This window comes from Phascolarctos cinereus, unplaced genomic scaffold (assembly GCF_003287225.1).
Source record: "Phascolarctos cinereus isolate Bilbo 61053 unplaced genomic scaffold, phaCin_HiC Scaffold_2;HRSCAF=192, whole genome shotgun sequence".
Classification (NCBI taxonomy): Eukaryota; Metazoa; Chordata; class Mammalia; order Diprotodontia; family Phascolarctidae; genus Phascolarctos; species Phascolarctos cinereus.
In genome coordinates, this window is record NW_027555625.1 from 851,361 (window position 1) to 868,198 (window position 16,838).

At 56.4% G+C, this 16,838-nt stretch overlaps 1 protein-coding gene across 1 annotated transcript in view; it reads right to left on the minus strand.

Moving 5' to 3' along the window:
* Positions 1-16,838, minus strand: part of KLHL29 (kelch like family member 29) — a 196,921-nt gene that overhangs the window by 66,624 nt on the left and 113,459 nt on the right. Inside the window, 1 exon segment of the mRNA XM_078149215.1 lies at positions 9,164-9,478. Within this exon segment, the coding sequence (XP_078005341.1) occupies positions 9,164-9,433 (270 nt within the window). The 5' untranslated portion in view covers positions 9,434-9,478.

The following is a 16,838-nucleotide window of genomic DNA, read 5'->3' on the forward strand; positions in this document are numbered from 1 at the left end:
GGCGGCCCAGGGACGTGAGGGAGGAGCAACGCCCTTCGTCCACACTGGCCCAGGCAGAGCCAGGGGCTTTGGAGGCTGCTTCAGAAGGGGACGTCTCAAAGGCATCAATTGTGGGGTGCCTATTAAGCACCTACCGTGTGCCAGGCATGGTATAAGATAAAACAAGCTCTGCTTACAAGGAAGCTTTACCCTAAGGAGAGAGAGAGAGACACCGAGGGCGTATAAAAGGGTGTCTATGCAGCCCAAAGGTAGACTGAATAATTAGGTCTATAAATAACGCACTGAGACCTCTGGTGGGTCAGGGGCCTTGAGCAGGGCTCATGTAGAAGGTGGTGGATGAGGACTCTGTGAGGCAGAGTTAAGGATGGAGGGTGCTCTGGGCAGGAGGGATGGCTGGGGTAAAGGTGCAGAGATGGGAGCTGGTACAGAGAGGCAAGTGTGTCTGGATGGAGGGGAAGGGAGAGAAGGTCCTAGGACCTGGGAGAGTTCCACGGCTTCTCTGTGCAGGGCCAGGTGCCTGGCCTGCCTTCCCACAGGAAGTCTGGAGCCGGCCTGCCAAGCATCTCCAGGCAAAGCCCGATGCATTCCAGATGTGACCCGTCCTTTCGCTCGCCCTCCCCAAACAAGGAGAGACCCAGCGCTAGATGGCGAGCTCTGAGCTCCGCTGCATGCACGCATTCCTGTGAAGCCTATGGCTAGCCAGGGCGCCCAAGTGAGACATCCCCCCCAAGGCCAGGAGAGGCTGCCCAGCCCAGACCCTGGCCTCTGGCCTCTGGAGCTCCCAGGAGCAGAGCTGCTCCAGCAAGGAGGGCTGGGCTCCTCCTGCCTTCCCGTCCTCTCAGCTCCCCTAATGACTGGGCCCATTTACTAGATGGGGAAGCTGAGGCCTAGAGGCCTCCAGACACAATAGAGCAGGACCATTGTTCTGGGTGGGGGCTCCTTATGCCTTTATCAGGTTTCCCACCCCCACCCCCACATAAACTCACCCACCCAAACACTCACAACACACATGCACACATGTATGCACACCCCAACACAACACACACATGCATGCACACACGTGTACACATATACATGCACCCCCCCCAACACAAACATACACTATTTGTGGGACAGTGTGACCCAGGGTTATGGGGAAATGTCTTAGGTGATTTTTTTTTTGTATGCAGGCAACTAGGTGGCACTGGAGGATTGGACTTGGACTCAGGAAGATCTGAGTTCAAATCCAGTGTGGACTCTTGCCAGCTATGTGACCTTGAGTACATCACTTAACCTCTCTGGGCCTCAGTTTCCTTATCTGTAAAATGGGGATGACAACAACATCTATCTTACGAAGGTGTTGGGAAGATAAAATGAAGTCATATTTGTGGGGCCCTCTTCAAATCACAAATCATTATATAACTGTGTGTTACTCTTATTCTCATTACTATTAACTCTTATCATGCTAGCTTATTCAATGCTTAAAACCACCTCCTGGGGTCCTTGTGCTTGTGGCTGGCCCCAGAAGCAGGAACGTGGGAGCATCCAGGTGTGAGTGGGGAGGGCCACACCTGGTGGTGTATTCCTGTCTTTTCTCTCCCTGTCTGCAGAGAATGTAGATCTTGAGAAGCCTTTGCATTTCCCAGAGCCAGCAAATGGCACCAGACTTCCCAGAGGCAGGGCAGGCAAGATGGCCAGCCTGCCAAGGGGTGTTCAATCCTTTGTTGAATCTCAGTGGGCAAGTCAGCTGGGGGAGGAGAGAAGTCAGCACCTTTCCAAGGGCACCTACTATGTGCCAGGTGCTATTAGGAATCCCCCTGAGGGTGGTGGGAGCACCTCAGGGTGCCAGCCCCCTCGGAGCCGCTGCCCGTCCAGCACAAGATGAGGTTTGACACCCGGAGGCTGGCAGCAGGGAGGAGGCTCCCAGAACCACGCTCTTCCATCTCGGCTGGTGCCAAGGGGAGATTTTGGAGCCTGGGCGTGGCTTCTGCTGCAGGGGAGTTTCAGGGCCTGGCTCATGGGGGGCACCGTGTGGGCAGTACCCATCCTCAGCCTCCTCCCAGCTCTGCTCCTCCTGGGAAGTTCGCACCTTCAAAGGCTGCTGGGCCTTTGTTCGCTCTCAGGCCGTCCGCCGTATCTCTTTGGTTCTTCCTGTCCGCCATCATGGGGGCCCTGGAGAAGACCAATCCCGCGCCATTTGTGATGTGGACTCACTGGCTTCAGACAGACCCTCCATTGGGCCTATGCTTGGCCATGCTCTAAACCAGCCCGGGGGAGTCGCCTCCTTTCCCGTGCCCTTGCTGATGTCGGCCGGGCAGCGCCAAGAGCAGCTCAGCTCTCTGGGAACCCAGCCCCCCAGGGCCTTGGCCCGGGAGGGTCGCTGGCCCTGGAGGTTCTGGCCCGTGGCCAGAGCAGGGAGAGCGGGTGGTGCCCTGGTGAGGGAAGGCTGGCCAGGCAGGCGGGGCCAGGGGACAGTCTGGGGTGCTCAACCCGACAGCCATCCCTTGAGCAGGAGAAGAGACACAGCTTCGGCACAGTGCCCTCTCTGTCCTGGGGAGCTGCCAGGGGTCAGGAGGAGACAGGGTCCAGGCTCCCTAGACCTGACATTTCTGGCCCGTTCTCATCTCTTGGAGTCTCAGTTTACTGATCCACACGCTGGGGATGGTAAAGCCACCTACCTCACCTATGGTTCAAAGGAGGCCAAACACTTGGCAGACCTCAAGACTTTGTATAAATGTCAGCTGTATCCTGAGGATGTGGACATTCAGGCTGAGGCATGGGAGGAGGTGAAGCAGGGTGGAGGAAGGGAGCCCAGGGAGGCGCATAGGGACCTACGGGGTGGGCAGAGGTGTGTGAGCGCTCTGAGGCATGTGGGCTGTCCAAGGCCTGGAGGCGGGCTCAGTGCTTTGATGGATTCTGGGCACATGAGGCCTCTCTGGCCTGCTCTGTGGAGGCAGAATTCTGAAGACCGGATGTTGTCCCTCCCTGTCTGAGCTTGGGGGCTAAAGGAGGTCCCCACCTGGTGGAAGGCAGACTCAGTGACTATGCCTGGGCCTTCCTGCCCAGGGGTCTCACCCTGAAGTGGTAACCTGGGGCAGGGGGGATGTGGAAGGGAAAGGAATAAGAATTTATAGAGCACCTACTGTGTGCCAGGCATTGTGCTTAGGGATCAATAATTACAGAGCACCTATTGTGTGCCAGGCATTGTGCTTAGAGATCAACAATTATAGAGCGTTTACTGTGTGCCAGATGCTGTTTAGTGATTGACAGTTATAAAGTGCACTTTGTGACAATTATAGAGTACCCACTGTGTGCCAGGCGCTGTGCTTAGGGATTGCCAATTATAGAGCACCCATTGTGGTCCAGGCCCTGTGCTTAGGGATTGACAATTGTAGAGAGCCTGCTGTGTGCCAGGATTTCCCATTTTACAGTTGAGGAAACTGAGGCAGGCAGTGGTTCAGCGACTTGCTCTGGGTTCACAGCTAGGAATTTGAATTTGAGCCTATAACTGTCTCCCAAAGCTGTCCTTTGGCCATGGAGGTCCCCCAACCCAGGCTGTCCCAGCAGGGGAGGAAGGTGCTAGCGCCCAGTCTCTGGGGTTGGGGGCCATCATATCCAGGGGTTCAAGGAACCCAGAAACTTAATGCTCATGGAAAGCTGGGTGTTGTGCCCGGGAGGGCCTTGCAGGCAGCAGGCAGCAGGCAGCACGTTCTAGATGGGGCATGAGGCGCCCAGGCCTGCTGTCCCTTGTGGAAAGCCTCTGCCCAGTACGTCATTATCTGATGAGTTCTTAGGAGGATTCTGGAATGTGCTGAGCTGGAGGGATTCTGGAGGCCCTCCCTGAGAGGAGGGCATCAGAGCTCCTTCCTCCATGCCTGAGCAGGTGTGCAACAGCGTGTGCCAGGGATGGCCCAGCTAACCCCCGGCAGCAGCAATGGTGGTACTAGTGGAGGCAGCGGTGGCAGCGGCGGTGCTAGCGGAGGCAGCGATGACCCCTTTCAGCTCTTGGAAAGGCTCAGTGACTGTCACCAGCATCACGTGCCCATCCCTGTCAGCCTGACACCCTGTTCTACAGGACAGAAGCCAAGAGCTTCCTGCACCAAGCAGCGGGCATGAAGGAGGCACATCTGGAAACAGCCTAGGTCCTGCTGGGACCCCATCCATCCATGCAGGAAGAGCCTCCCTCACTGGCCCAGTGTCCCAAGGGCCAAATCCTTCAGGCTCCTGCTGGGGAGGAGGGGGCAGCCCTGCTCCTCTCTAATGACTGACCCTGCCCGGCTACCTTTCTGGGGGTGCAGAGGTGCTGGAGAGAAGCATTGGGCTTTGTTCATGGGTGGCCCCAAAGGGGTGGCCCTGACACCGTCATGGTCCGGATGCTCACAGCTGAAGGTACTTGCAAGGCTGAAGGTCCTAGCCGTGCCTGAAGAATCCTGTCCAGCCTGGGCCCCTCACAGCATTTCTTAACCTCCCTTCACCTTGAACAGCCTCAGTGACCTCATCCTGAAAATGGGTACATTTATGGTGTGGTGAGGACGTCAGTCTCAGAGCCAGGAGGAGCTGTCAGGGCCATGGGCATCAGCAGAGGAAGTCTCTAATGGATCTGGCCCATTTATAGATTATTTCTCTCCTCCTTCCATGGCAGGGCTGACTCCAAAATCACACATACAAAGGATGCTGCTGGTTCTCCTCATGGCAGACGCCAATGCTCCTCATCGGTCCTGTTGTAGGGGAATGTTCTGTGCAGGGAAACATTTCTGCTGGGTGGGGGTTGGCTCTGTGAGAACTGCGGTGCCAGGAATCCTTTGTAATCCCCCAAAGTCCCACAGCAGGATTTTATCTCCACTTTGCTGGGGCTGAGGGACTGAAGGTTTCCAGCCAGCAGAGAGGACCCAGGGCACACTGTAGGGGACATTCTGTCTCCACAGGATGATGTGGCTGCTGGGCTCTTCCTAAGCAAAGACCCCCAGCTTCCAGGGCCCAGCCACTGACAGTAGCCCTGCTGGCCCGGGGCCACAGAAGCCCAGCATTCACACTGAGATCTGTTCCCAGAGGAGCACGAGGTGCTATTGCTGAATTCACATCTGTATGGATGCTGGCCAGGCTTATTGTGCCCCATGCTGCCCCCTCTGCCAATCCCCCAGAAGGGCCTCTCCCAAAGTGGCCACATGGCCAAGGTGGCATCATGGCTGTTCATGAAGCTTCTTTGTATTCTCGTTTGGAAATGGACAAGTGGTCACTCACAGAAATAGCACCAGCTTCCGGGTGGGCAGCGCAGGCCCCCAGGGCATTTCTGAGCCAGCCGCTGCTGAAGCGCTGAACGCTCAAAGACGAAGATGGGGAATGAGGCGATGCTTGGTGGCAGGTGACAATGTCTAGCTATAAAGTGCCTGCCAAAGTTGCCTCAGCACCTTGCGGGCTGGTGCTGGAGGAAGGGTGCTCTCCAAGCCTGGGTGCCCCATGGAGGCTGATGAGAGGCCAGACTCCTGGGGACAGTGAGGTCCTCTGAGCTGCGTGGGCATTTGGGGCCCATCCTGGCTGAAAGCACGTGGGGAGCCGGGAGCATCCTCTCTGCCTCTTGGGAGCTGACTCGGGCCACACGGTCCATCTGAGCATCCCCTCCCCACCCTCCCATCTGGGAGGCTCTGCTTTTGCCCCTGCTATCCCTGCTGTGGCCTCACTCTGGCTGGGACTGCCCATTGTCCTGGGCCAGAGTGCCACTGATGCATCTCCACGTTCCCCTCACCGGGCGCACAGAGGGAGCTCCATCGCCTCTTCTGGAGCTCTGTACTGGTGGCATCAGTCATCTGGCCATGTCCACGCCCATCCTCATCAACCCTGGGCCCAGCATTACCCAGATGACACTGGAGGAAGGTTTGGGAGCACCCTGTGGGGTTAAACCTGACCCATGGAGGCCAGTGGTGCCTTGACCACAGGCCCCCCAGATCCCAACTGGCACTCTGGGTGGTCCCACTGCGGAGACCAGAAGGCCTGCTGGGAAGCCCACCTCATGCATCTGTCCTCCCGGGGCTGAATCCCAACCCAAAGTCTCTCCAGAAGCTCTCTGTGGGGAAGAGGGGATGTGGCTGCTTCTCCCCAGCTGGGCTGCTGTGTCTAGAGGATGGATGATAAACAATGTGGTCTGGGGCTGCTGGGAAGTCCAGAGCCTGACTCCATCCAGCTGGCACTGAATGGAGGCACCCAGAGGCCCATGGACATAGGAGAGGAAGAGCCACGTGGTTTGGAGGGCCCCTTCCAAGGAAGGCAGAGAAATGGGGCTGCCCCACGTTCAAGGCTGCACCCCCGGCTCCCTGTCCCTGACCTCAGCCTTGTCCTGCTCTCAGATGCCCAGCCTCAGGGAGGACTGCGGAGATGTAAGAGGAGAGGCCCAGAGATGGGGCTGGGAGGCTGGTCTGAGCCTCTGTCCTGGGGTGGGGGCTTCCTCCTCCTCCTCCGCTGTCAGCAAGGGATCCCTGGCCTGCCTCAGGGCACTGACTAAAGCCAGGCTTCCCAAGCCCCATGTCTGCCTGACCCCGCCTCCCAACTCCTTCACCAGCCTCATTGAGTAACCCTTTCCCCAGTATGGCTGTTAGCCAGACTGCTTGAGACAATGTCTTCTGTGATGTTCAACACACATGGTCCAAAAGGCCATCAGGATGGCCAGTGGAAGTGGGGGACATTTACTGAGAGCCCTCTTCTCTCCTTTCCCTCATCTCCTATTGCTATGGAGCCTTGGGTCCCTCTCTCCTCCTTCACCCCTGTCTCCCATGATGAAGTGGCCAACCCCTGACCAAGGCTGAGCCCTCTGCCCACACAAGAGATCCTCTGCCATCCCACCTCCTCCAGCACATCACCCCCTCTGCCATCCTCTGCCATCCCACATCCTCCGATACATCGCCCCTCTGCCATCCCGCCTCCTCCAGCACATCACCCCCTCTGCCATCCTCTGCCATCCCACCTCTTCCAGCAGGTCACCCCTGTGCCATCCCACCTCCTCCAGCACATCACCCCCTCTGCCATCCTCTGCCATCCCACATCCTCTGATACATCGCCCCTCTGCCATCCCGCCTCCTCCAGCACATCACCCTCTCTGCCATCCTCTGCCATCCCACCTCCTCCAGCACGTCGCCCCTCTTCCATTCCCCTCTCTCACTTATCTTTAGTTTCTCTCTACTGGCTCCTTCTCCCTCCCTACAGACACACCCAGGTCTCCTCCATCCTGAAAAAACCCTCCCTTTTCTTTTCCACTCCCACTAACTATCATCCTCTTTCTCTTCTTCTCTTTGTAGCTAAACTCACCAAAAGGCCGTCTACACCAGGGGCCTCTGCTCTCTTTCCTCACTCTCTTCTTAACCCCTCACAATCCAACTTCCAGCCTTCCACCATGGCCACTCTCCTCAAAGTGAGCAGGGGCCCTTTCTGCTGATCACTCTTTCCTCCTTGACACCCTCTTCTTTCTAGTTTTTGGGACTTCCTCATTCTGCTCCTCCCTCTCTGACTGCTTCTTCTCGGTCTACTTGGCTGGACCCTTCTCCAACGCTCTCTGACCCGACGTGTCCCTTTGGACTCCGTTCTTTTCTCCCTCTAGATGGTCTCCCTTGATGATCTCATCAGCTTCATGGATTTAATTCCCATCTTTGTGCTGATGATTCTCAAATCTGCGCGTCCTGCCCCAATCTCTTTGCTGACCTCCAATCTCTCATTTCCAACTGCCTTTCAGACATCTTGAACTGGATGTCCAGTAGACATCCTAACCTCAATACGTCCAACATTGAATCCATCTTTTCCCCCCGACCCTCCCCCCTTCAACCTACCCTATGACTGTGGAGGACAATACTCTCCTCTCAGTGAGGCAGCTAGGTAGTGCAATAGATAGAGCACTGGGTCTGGAGTCTAGAAGACCTGAGTTCAAATGCAGCCTCAGACACTTCCTTAGCTGTGTGACCCTGGACAAGTCACTTAATTTCTGTTTGTTTTATTTTCCTCAACTGTAAAGTGGGGATAGTAACGCACCTCCCCCTTGAGGTTGTTGTTTTGGCCAAATGAAAGAATGTTTGTAAAGTGCTTAGCACCAGGCTTGGTACATAGGAGATGCTTATATCATGCTTATTTCCTTGCCACCCAGGTTCAAACCTAGGAGTCATCCTGCCCTCTGGCCTCTCTCTCACCTCCATTTCCGGGCTGTTGCCAGGACTGGTGACTTCCCCTCGGCAGCATCTCTGGGACACGCCCCTTCTCTCCTCTGACCCTGCCTCCGCCCAGTGCAGACCCTCCTCACCACATACCAGGAGCATGAGGGCTCTGTCTGCCTCCGTCCCTCCCCACACCAGTCCATGCTCCATCCCACCACCAAAGGGATTTCCCTAAAGCACTGGTCTGACCAGGTCACTCCAATATCTAATACAAAAGGCTGTTTGGCATTCCAAGCGCTGCCCAACCTGCCCCTCCTGCCTTTCCCCTCTCCTCCCACCTCACTCCCCACTGTGTCCTCCTCGATCCTGTGACCCGGGCCTCTGGCTGTCCCATTTACAAGACCCTCCCTCTCTTGGCTCTGGGCATTCTCTCTGGAGGTGCTGTGCCTGAAACGCTCTCTCTCCTCCTCTCTGCCTCCTGGCCTCCCTGGCCTCCTTTGAGAAGCTAGAGCTAGAGCCCCACCCTCTCCAGGAAGCCTCCCCTAGCCCCTCTTCATTCTGGTGCCTCCCCTCTGTTAGTTATCTCCTTATTCTGTCTACAGCTGTCTGTACCTGTTTGTTTACCTATTAGATAGGAAGCTCCTTGGGGGCAGAGACGGTCTCTCGCCTCTTTTTGTATCTTCAGGACTTAGCAGTGTCTGCCACCTAATGAAGGCTTACTGAGTGACCGACTGAGGGTCCCTGAGAAGTTGCCTTCAGTTACCCTACAATGACAAGTGTTGCCTCGCGTGGTAGTGAGCCCCCTATGGAGGTGGTCCCTGCACTAGGCACACCACCTCTGAGGGTTTTCCTGAACTGGCACCATGTGGTTTGAACACTGTCATCTCTCCCTAGGAGCGGACCCATGGAGCCTTTGAAAGATGCGGTCCCCAACAGCCGAGGAGCCTGCTAAACAATCTCAGGGCATGTCCTTTTGTCAGAGGCGCTGCATCCCACCATCCTGCCCACTGCCCCAGCAGCCCCTGTGTGCTCCCTGACCAGGAGAGCCTTCCTACCTTGCTGGAGGCCCCAGAGGAAGAGCTGACCACAAGGTTGGTGATGGTGTCACTGGGGCCCGTGGTACAGGGAGCCCCAGGGGTGGCCGGTGCAGGGAGCCTGGAGGGCACGATGGGCAGAGGCAAGAGGCCAGGCCGGGCACTGATGGCACCAGCGGCCGTGGCACTACAGCTGGTCAGGCTCCCGTGGGTGCCGTTGGCACTCCATTCACGGCGGTCCCAGCCGGGGGCGCGGTACTCTCGCTCGAATCGGCTGTGGTGCCGGGACATCTCGGGGCCGGGCAGCTGGTGTGCACAGGACCACCGAGGGCTCACCTGGAGACAGAGAACAGAGAGAAGAGTCTTTGGAGGGACTACTCCTTACAGGACCCCTTATTTAGGGACCAGGCAGGGTCATGGTGATCGGTGATGTTCCTGGGGGGAGCCCCCCAAACTGCATCTGAACACCTCAGGAGCTCTTGGGCACCCCTCAGCCCACACGGTGCTCTCTCACAGCCCTCAAAACCAGGCTGCAGATGGGGAAACTGAGACACCAGCTGGCTGGGGAGGCTACTCAAGGTCATATGCCTGGAACCTGGGCCTCCTTCAACACTGTCTCCACAGCTGGAATCAAAGGCTTTGGTGGGTGCTACCAGGGTGGTCTGGTGGGAAGAGCCAACAAACACAGCCCTGCAGTATCCCATTTCCAGCAACACACAATTGGCCAGAAAACCGTTATCCGAAGCTACAAAGGCCTGAGACGTAACTGAGTGTCTCCCCAGGATCAGTTTTGTTGGCCCATCACCTGGCCTCCTCGCTGACCCATCTCCTACCTCTGCACCTTTGCCTAAGTGGTGCCTCCCTCTACTCTTTCTCCTCTCTTCTGGCTCAAAGTGCCCCAGCCCACAGGCTGCCCCTTTACAGATTCTCTCAGTAGACAGGGCTGAAATCACTTGGGGTCATTTTGTCTTTACTTATCTATGTACAAGGTGCCCCTCCCCCTCCCCCAGGTGGGATAGAAGCCCCTTGAGAGCAGAGGCTTGTTCCCTTTGGGTCTCTGTAGACCCAGTGCTCGGCACACAGTAGGTACTTCATCAATTCTTGTTGCGCTAAGGGCTGAGCCATGTTCTGTGGGGCTTAGTCTATCGTGGTGCAGGGTCTGGTAGTGGTTACGGCAACAGGCCCAGAGTCAGGAGACCTGGCTTTGAAGCTGCCCTCAGTCAGACAGGGATCAGCCTTGGAGCACACGCCTGCCAGGGTTGCGGCAAGGACTGGGGAGATGATCTGAGCAGGCATCCTGGGAGACTCGGGGCCCCCCTTGTGGGTGTTAGCCCCCACCAGGGACTCTGGCAGAGCCCTTCTCCCCAGCCTGCCTCAACATGCCCAAACATACGTGCACCAGGTCACCCACGGGGATCCCTGCCACTTGGTGAGGCTGTAGTGGTCACAGCTGTGTGGGGGTGTCCTGTCTGAAGCATCTGCCAGACCCAGAGCCCTGGCACCAGGCACCAGCCACACAATGCCCACTTGTCCCTGCCCGAGCCAGACTCCATAATTCACTGCCCTCCAGCCGTGCACAGATGCCAGCAGACACTCAATGCTTCTTATCCCCTTTCTTCCTGCATCACGAGGCCTGAGAGAACTGGGGATCGGCTGTGCCTCAGACCACAATGAGAGCTCTGTCTTCCAGCTCCCAGGCTTACAGCCACCATGAGGCAGCCGGGGGTGCCACAGGGCACAGAACCCTGGGCCTAGAGTCAGTAAGACCTGAGTTCAAATTCAGCCTCAGATACTTCCCAGCTGTGTGACCTCAGGCAACTCACTTACCCTCTGCCTCAGGTCCCTCAGTCACAAAATGAGGATGATCATAGCATTCACCTCCCAGGGTTGTTGTGAAAATCAAATAAGAAAAAATTTGTAAAAGCACTTAGCACAGGGTCTGGCACGTAACAGGTACTTTATAAATGCTAGCTATATTATTATTATTATTATTATTATTAGTAGTAGTAGTAGTAGTAGTCATAGTATATTCTGGTTTCACCTGCACTGGACCAGAATCAAGCCAATTTGGGGCATGGCTATGAGCAATGGGGGGAGGAGGCAGTAGGCTCACTGTCCTCTGCTCTGGCTGGGCCCCACTTGCAGTATCCGGTTCAGTCCCAGACATCACTTATTAGGAAGGGCACCGATACGGTGGAGAGGTCCAGAGTGGGGCAGCCAGGATGGGGAGGGACCACCTTGGAAGGTGGACAGCCTTCCTGCCACTTTTATCTGGGGACCGTGGATGGTGAGATGCTCTGGCCTGTCTGCAGAGTACCATCTAACAGGATGTGTGGGAGAAGAAAGCCCCAGGGACATGCATGTCAGGAAGGCCATGGTGGTGGAGCGGGAGTCCAGACAGCCCGAGTGCTGGCCCCCAGCTCCCCAGGAAGCTCCTTTCTCTCAGCAGCTCAGCTGTCCTGTCCAGACCCTCCTCAGGCTGACTTTCCTCACAAGCTCTGTGGTGGGGGGAGTGCAATGATTGTGGCTCAACAGATGAGGAAACCAAGGCCTGGGGATGTGAAGGACCAGCTATGGGGGAATGGGAATAAGCATTTGCATAGCACCTACTACGTGCTTCCCAGAGCTAGGACTCAAAACATTGTTCTCTTGATTCCAAGCCCATGCGTCTTCCTCTTCTGACAGCATGGGTACTCCCAGGGAAAGCTGCCTGGGAGGAGAGGGCTTGGTTGGGAAGAGTGTGGGTGCTCTGCCCCAGGAGAGGCCCTCACTCCAGAGGTGCTGGGCCCTGACCTAGTGGTCAGGAAGCCTCTTCCTCACCATGTGGCCAGCCTGGCTTTTGGCCTACTCACTGGTGCCCCCCAATATATCTCACACAAGAGCCTCCTTGTGTCCTGGGCTCATTTCTATGGCCCTTCTGAAAAGCCTGCTTCTCTGGGGACCCTGATTTGCAGCATCCTGCTTTGGTGGTACCCCTGGGATGTTCTGGGGCTGGGGGGCAGGGAGAAGCTGGGGGTCCCTAGAAGAGTCTCCAAGGTCCCCCAACTGTCCTTGCTCTTGTTTTCTGCTAAAGGCTCACCCTTGCCCTCTGGGAGAATTCCACTTGGAAACAGGCATATTGTGTGGAGATTGATGGAAAAAATACCATTTCCTGTTGGGTTTTACATGCATAAGATGTGACTTCTGAGTGCGAATGACTCATTCAGCCCTTGATTAAGAAGGTGCCAAGGAGGAAGGGTGGGTGGCAGCCTCCAGGCTAGAAGCACCCGCAGCAAAGATCTCAGTACCACCTCTCCTGAAGCCAGAGGGATTGGAGACCCATCCCCTGACTTAGGATCTCAGAATCCCAGAGGCTGAGTAGGAAAGGCTATCTGGGGCAGTCAGTCCTGCCTGTGCCCACCCCCCCAGCCACGATTCTCCCCATGTATGTACAACGTTGCTGGCAAGGTGACAGGAAGTGTGTGGCTTTGTCTGAGTCTTCCAGTGCGGGGCAGGGAGACGGAGCTCAGGCCAGCCGGGCCACCCCTCAGGAGAGCTCGGGTCACTCTGCAGGGCAGCCTGGGATGCCGCTCCTCCCCTGACCAGCCTGGAGCACTCCTCAGGGCAGCCTGGGATGCCCCCTCCCCCCAGCCAGCTTGGTCACTCTGGGACAGCTCTTGCTGTCAGTCAGTCAGCTTTTCTGACATCCAGCCTAAGGTGGCTGGTGTTGCTCTCTGGGGCCAAGCAGACAAGGTTCAGCACCCTGGCAGCGGACAGCTCCCCCTGCAGGACCCTGCAGAGTCTTTTCTTCTCCAGGCTGAACATCCCCAGTTCCCTTGACTGCTCCTGGGCCAGACTGGGTCCCAGACCCTTCCCCATGCTGGCTGTCCTCCCTGGGTGCTCTTTCTGGGTCATCATTGTCCTTAAGCCACATGTACCTAGAATGACCCTGGCACTCCAGGTGTGCTTTGATCAGAGCCAGGGACAGCAGGATTCTGGGCTTTGTAGTTGAAGGCAGCCTAAGATCTTGGCTGCTGGTCACACTCACTTTGATCTTGTGGCCCACTATAGGCCCCTGATCACTTTCAGATGAACTGCTGTCTAGCCACGCCTCCCCTACGTTGTCCTTGTGAAGTTGTGTTTTTGAACCGAGCGTTACTTTACATTCATCCCCAGTCAATTCATTAAATAGGGACAAACTGGAGCTGGGCCCAGAGGGTGGCAGGGGGAAGGGGACAGGAAGGAGGGGAGGAAGAGGAAGAAGAAGAGAGGCAGGAGAAGAGGTAGAGGAGGGGAGAGGGGAAGGGAGGATTGGGAAGCCCATCCTGCTCACAAGCAGTTCTCTGGGGGAATCCAAACTCCATCTCTTTTGGTTAGCATGGTGGCTCTCCCACAGACTCTATGCAGCCACAAATTTTAGCAGAATGCCACCATCTCTGAGGAGGCAGAGGGCATGGCAGGATGCCCGATGGGCATGAGTGGATTGCAGCCCAGTCACTGGGAATGGTGTGAACCCACTACCCATCAAAAGCTAGCTGGCTGGCCTCCAGACCCTGTCTAGATAGTGGAGGAAGGCTCTGAGCAAAGGATGGGGCCCTTCAGGGAGCCACACAGAAGGGACTACAGTATGTCCCTTGCAAGGAACTCCCCGCACTGGGTGATTGATCTCAGATCTAGGACAAGGTAGCAAGAGAAGCTAGACACTCTGAGGACACACTAGATTGCCAGGTGCTCACACTCAGACATGCTCTGGGGAGCAAAAAGCAGGTTGAAGCACAGACAGATGGAGAATCTAGCCAGGAGGCTCTGACAGACATCTATCTTCATATACATTCTCAGTGTAATTCAATGAGTGCTTCCTAAGTGCCTGCTGTATACAGAACCTTGTTCCCAGGTTGCTAGGGCACTCAGGTGAGATAAACCAGTCCCTGCTTCCCTAAAACCCCACTAATAATGAGAATACCCCATCCTACAGGTTAGAGAGTGCAGCTAGGTGGTACAGTGGATAGAGCATTGAGCCTGGAGTTAGGAAGAGTGGAGTTCAAATCCAGCCTCAGATACTTCCCTGGGCAAGTCACTTAATCTTCTTTGCCTCAGTTTCCTCTTCTGTAAAATGAGCTGGAGAAGGAAATGGCAAACTATTCCAGCATCTCTGCCAAGACAGCCCCAAATGGGGTCACAAAGAGCCAGACACAACTGAAACTTCTGAACAACAATACAGCTTATCAGTGGAAATGTCATTAAGGAAGACAATGTCAGCAAGTCCTCTCCTCCCTGTCCCGAACCCAAGAACCCTCCTATTTGGGCTTAGAGGCAGCCCCTAGGTGGTGTGGAGGACAGAGACTGGCTTTGGAGTAAGGGAGGCCTGAGGACAAATGCAGCCTGTGACCTGGGCAAGTCCTGGCTTGCTTCTCCAGGCTCAGGGCTCTTGTCAGGTCAAGGTCACTACTGGTGGGAAGTGCTTGGCCAACCCTGTGGAACTCTCCTCATGGGTGATTTCCACCCAATTGCAGGTGAGCTCCCGGAGAGCAAGGTAGGAAGCACTTTCTCTTCTGCCTCTTCCCTCCCTGGCCCCTGGCCCCTGCTCCTGGCCCGTGTCAGCCTCTGCCTCTGGATACTCGGTGGAACAGTGAGCAAGCTTCTAGGCCCCTCCGCCTTCTCTCCTGTGGGCCAGTCTCCTGCCCTTCTCCTCCTCTCTGCCTGGGACCATCTAGGTCACCTCCTTCGATGGTGATGCAGCTTGCCAAGATCTTCCCTTACACGTGGCAGCCAGAACTGAGCCCCATCGCTTGGGTGAGACCTGAGCAGGGCAGAGGGCTTTAGGGGGGGAGGGGCACACAGCACCAATTAATGAGGCTCCTGGCCACGGCAGACCATGTCTGTGGTGCAGAATATAGCAATGATAGTTCCCTGGCCTGTCATTGGATGGCCCCACCTCTGTCCACTGGCCAGCTGAGAGAAAGAAGGTGGCCAGAGGGGGAGGATGCAGGTGCTGTCTTGTTCTGCTGGGCCAGGAGGGCCCTTTTCTGGGACATAAGCCATCCTGGTTGTTCGGAGAGCAATCTGCCTGGGTCCTGTGCACTGGGAGCTGGACCAAAGTCAGCTAGGCTTGGCTGGGCCGGTGCTGGGCCTCACCTTCAGTCCCTCTACAGATCACATGGGCATGTGCCCTCCTCTTGTTCCTGGGGACCTCCTGTGAGGGTGTGGTGTGCCTCCCACAGATGAGGGCTCTTCCTCAGCCTCTCCATTTTAAATGGTGGGAGTCCAGCATGGAGACATCAGAACCTCAGACCCAGAGAACCTTGAGTCAGGGGCCAGAGGACCCAGGAGGGACCATAGGGATCATCTCTTTTATTTTACAGATGAGGAAACTGAGGCCCAGCAGAGTTGGGATTCAGGCCCGGCTCTGTGCATTCCACAGAAGGAGCCTCCTGCCCCCTGTCTGGGCCACCCTCATCTCTGGCAGTCACCAAGGTACAAGGAAAAGACGAGGACATCAGGCACCCCCATGTCCCAGGGCCAAGTTCAGTCATTCTGGGCTGTCAGGCTGGAGGACTCAGGGCACACGAGGCAGGCAGCTGTGCGTTCCCAAGGCAGGCCTGCCAAGCCCTCACTACATTTATCAAAGGCTTATCACTTGCCAACCTTGGCTTTCAGGAGAAATGGGGGCCATTAGGTGGAGGTGGGGTTTCCTTTGGCTCTGTGATGAGGGGCCAGGGGAGCAGGTGTTTGCTGCATCCGACCACTCGATCCCTCTGGAGAGGAGGCTAATCTGCTCCCATGGCCCGCCTAGAGCCAGGTGGCCACTGCCTCATTAGCTCCATGTCACACATGGCCTCACCCAAGAAGAGAGAAGCCTTCACGAAGCCAGGCTTAGTGACAGGACTTAGCTGCCGATGTAAAACTTCCCACCTGTCACTTGGAGCCTTGATTAGAGAGCTGGACAGCCGGGAGAAGGACAGGGACTGACTGATCTCAGAAGGACAGGGCTGGGTCATGCTGGGCTGGGCAGAGTGGGCTGGGCTGGGTTAGCCAAGCTGTGCAGTGGGCGGTCACTCTCAGAACTGAGCCAGGTTGTGTGTGTGTGTGTGTGTGTGTGTGTGTGTGTGTGTGTGTGTTGGGGGGGCGGTCCTTAGGCTGACTGTTTTCCATTCTCTGCCCTCTGTAAAGGAACCCAAAGCTGCCCACATGTTGAGAACCAGAGCCCCTGGGGCCCCCACCTCCTGCTCTGAGCTTAGTTCTGGCGCTGTCAAAGAAAGCCAAGGATAAGCCTTGCTTGGAGGCCAGCTCACATTCCAGAGGGGGCAGAGAAGGGAGCTTTGTGAAAACCAGCCCAGACCCAGCACTCCCACTTTACCCCCTGCCTTCAGAGCAGTCAGTGTTGCATACAGACGGGATTACACGCAGGGTTAGGAGCCGGGCTGCACTCCTCCCCAGGGCCAGGCTGAGGCTGCCTGGGAGGGCCTTGTCCACATGCCTGCTCTCATGTCTGTCTGAGGGGCAGGGCTGTTGAGAAGGCTCTGGAAGACCCTCCCGCTAAGAAGTTGCCAGAGCAGATGGCACAGCCCCACCCAGCCTCACTGAGAAAAGCCCTACCAGGATGTTCGCCAAGTTTCCAGTGAAGAGGGTGAGAATGGTGTGACCTCCGCCAGGCGCTCCTATCTATGTGAGCGTGTACTCAAGCTTTGCAGAACTTGCTAACAAAGAATCAGGGACT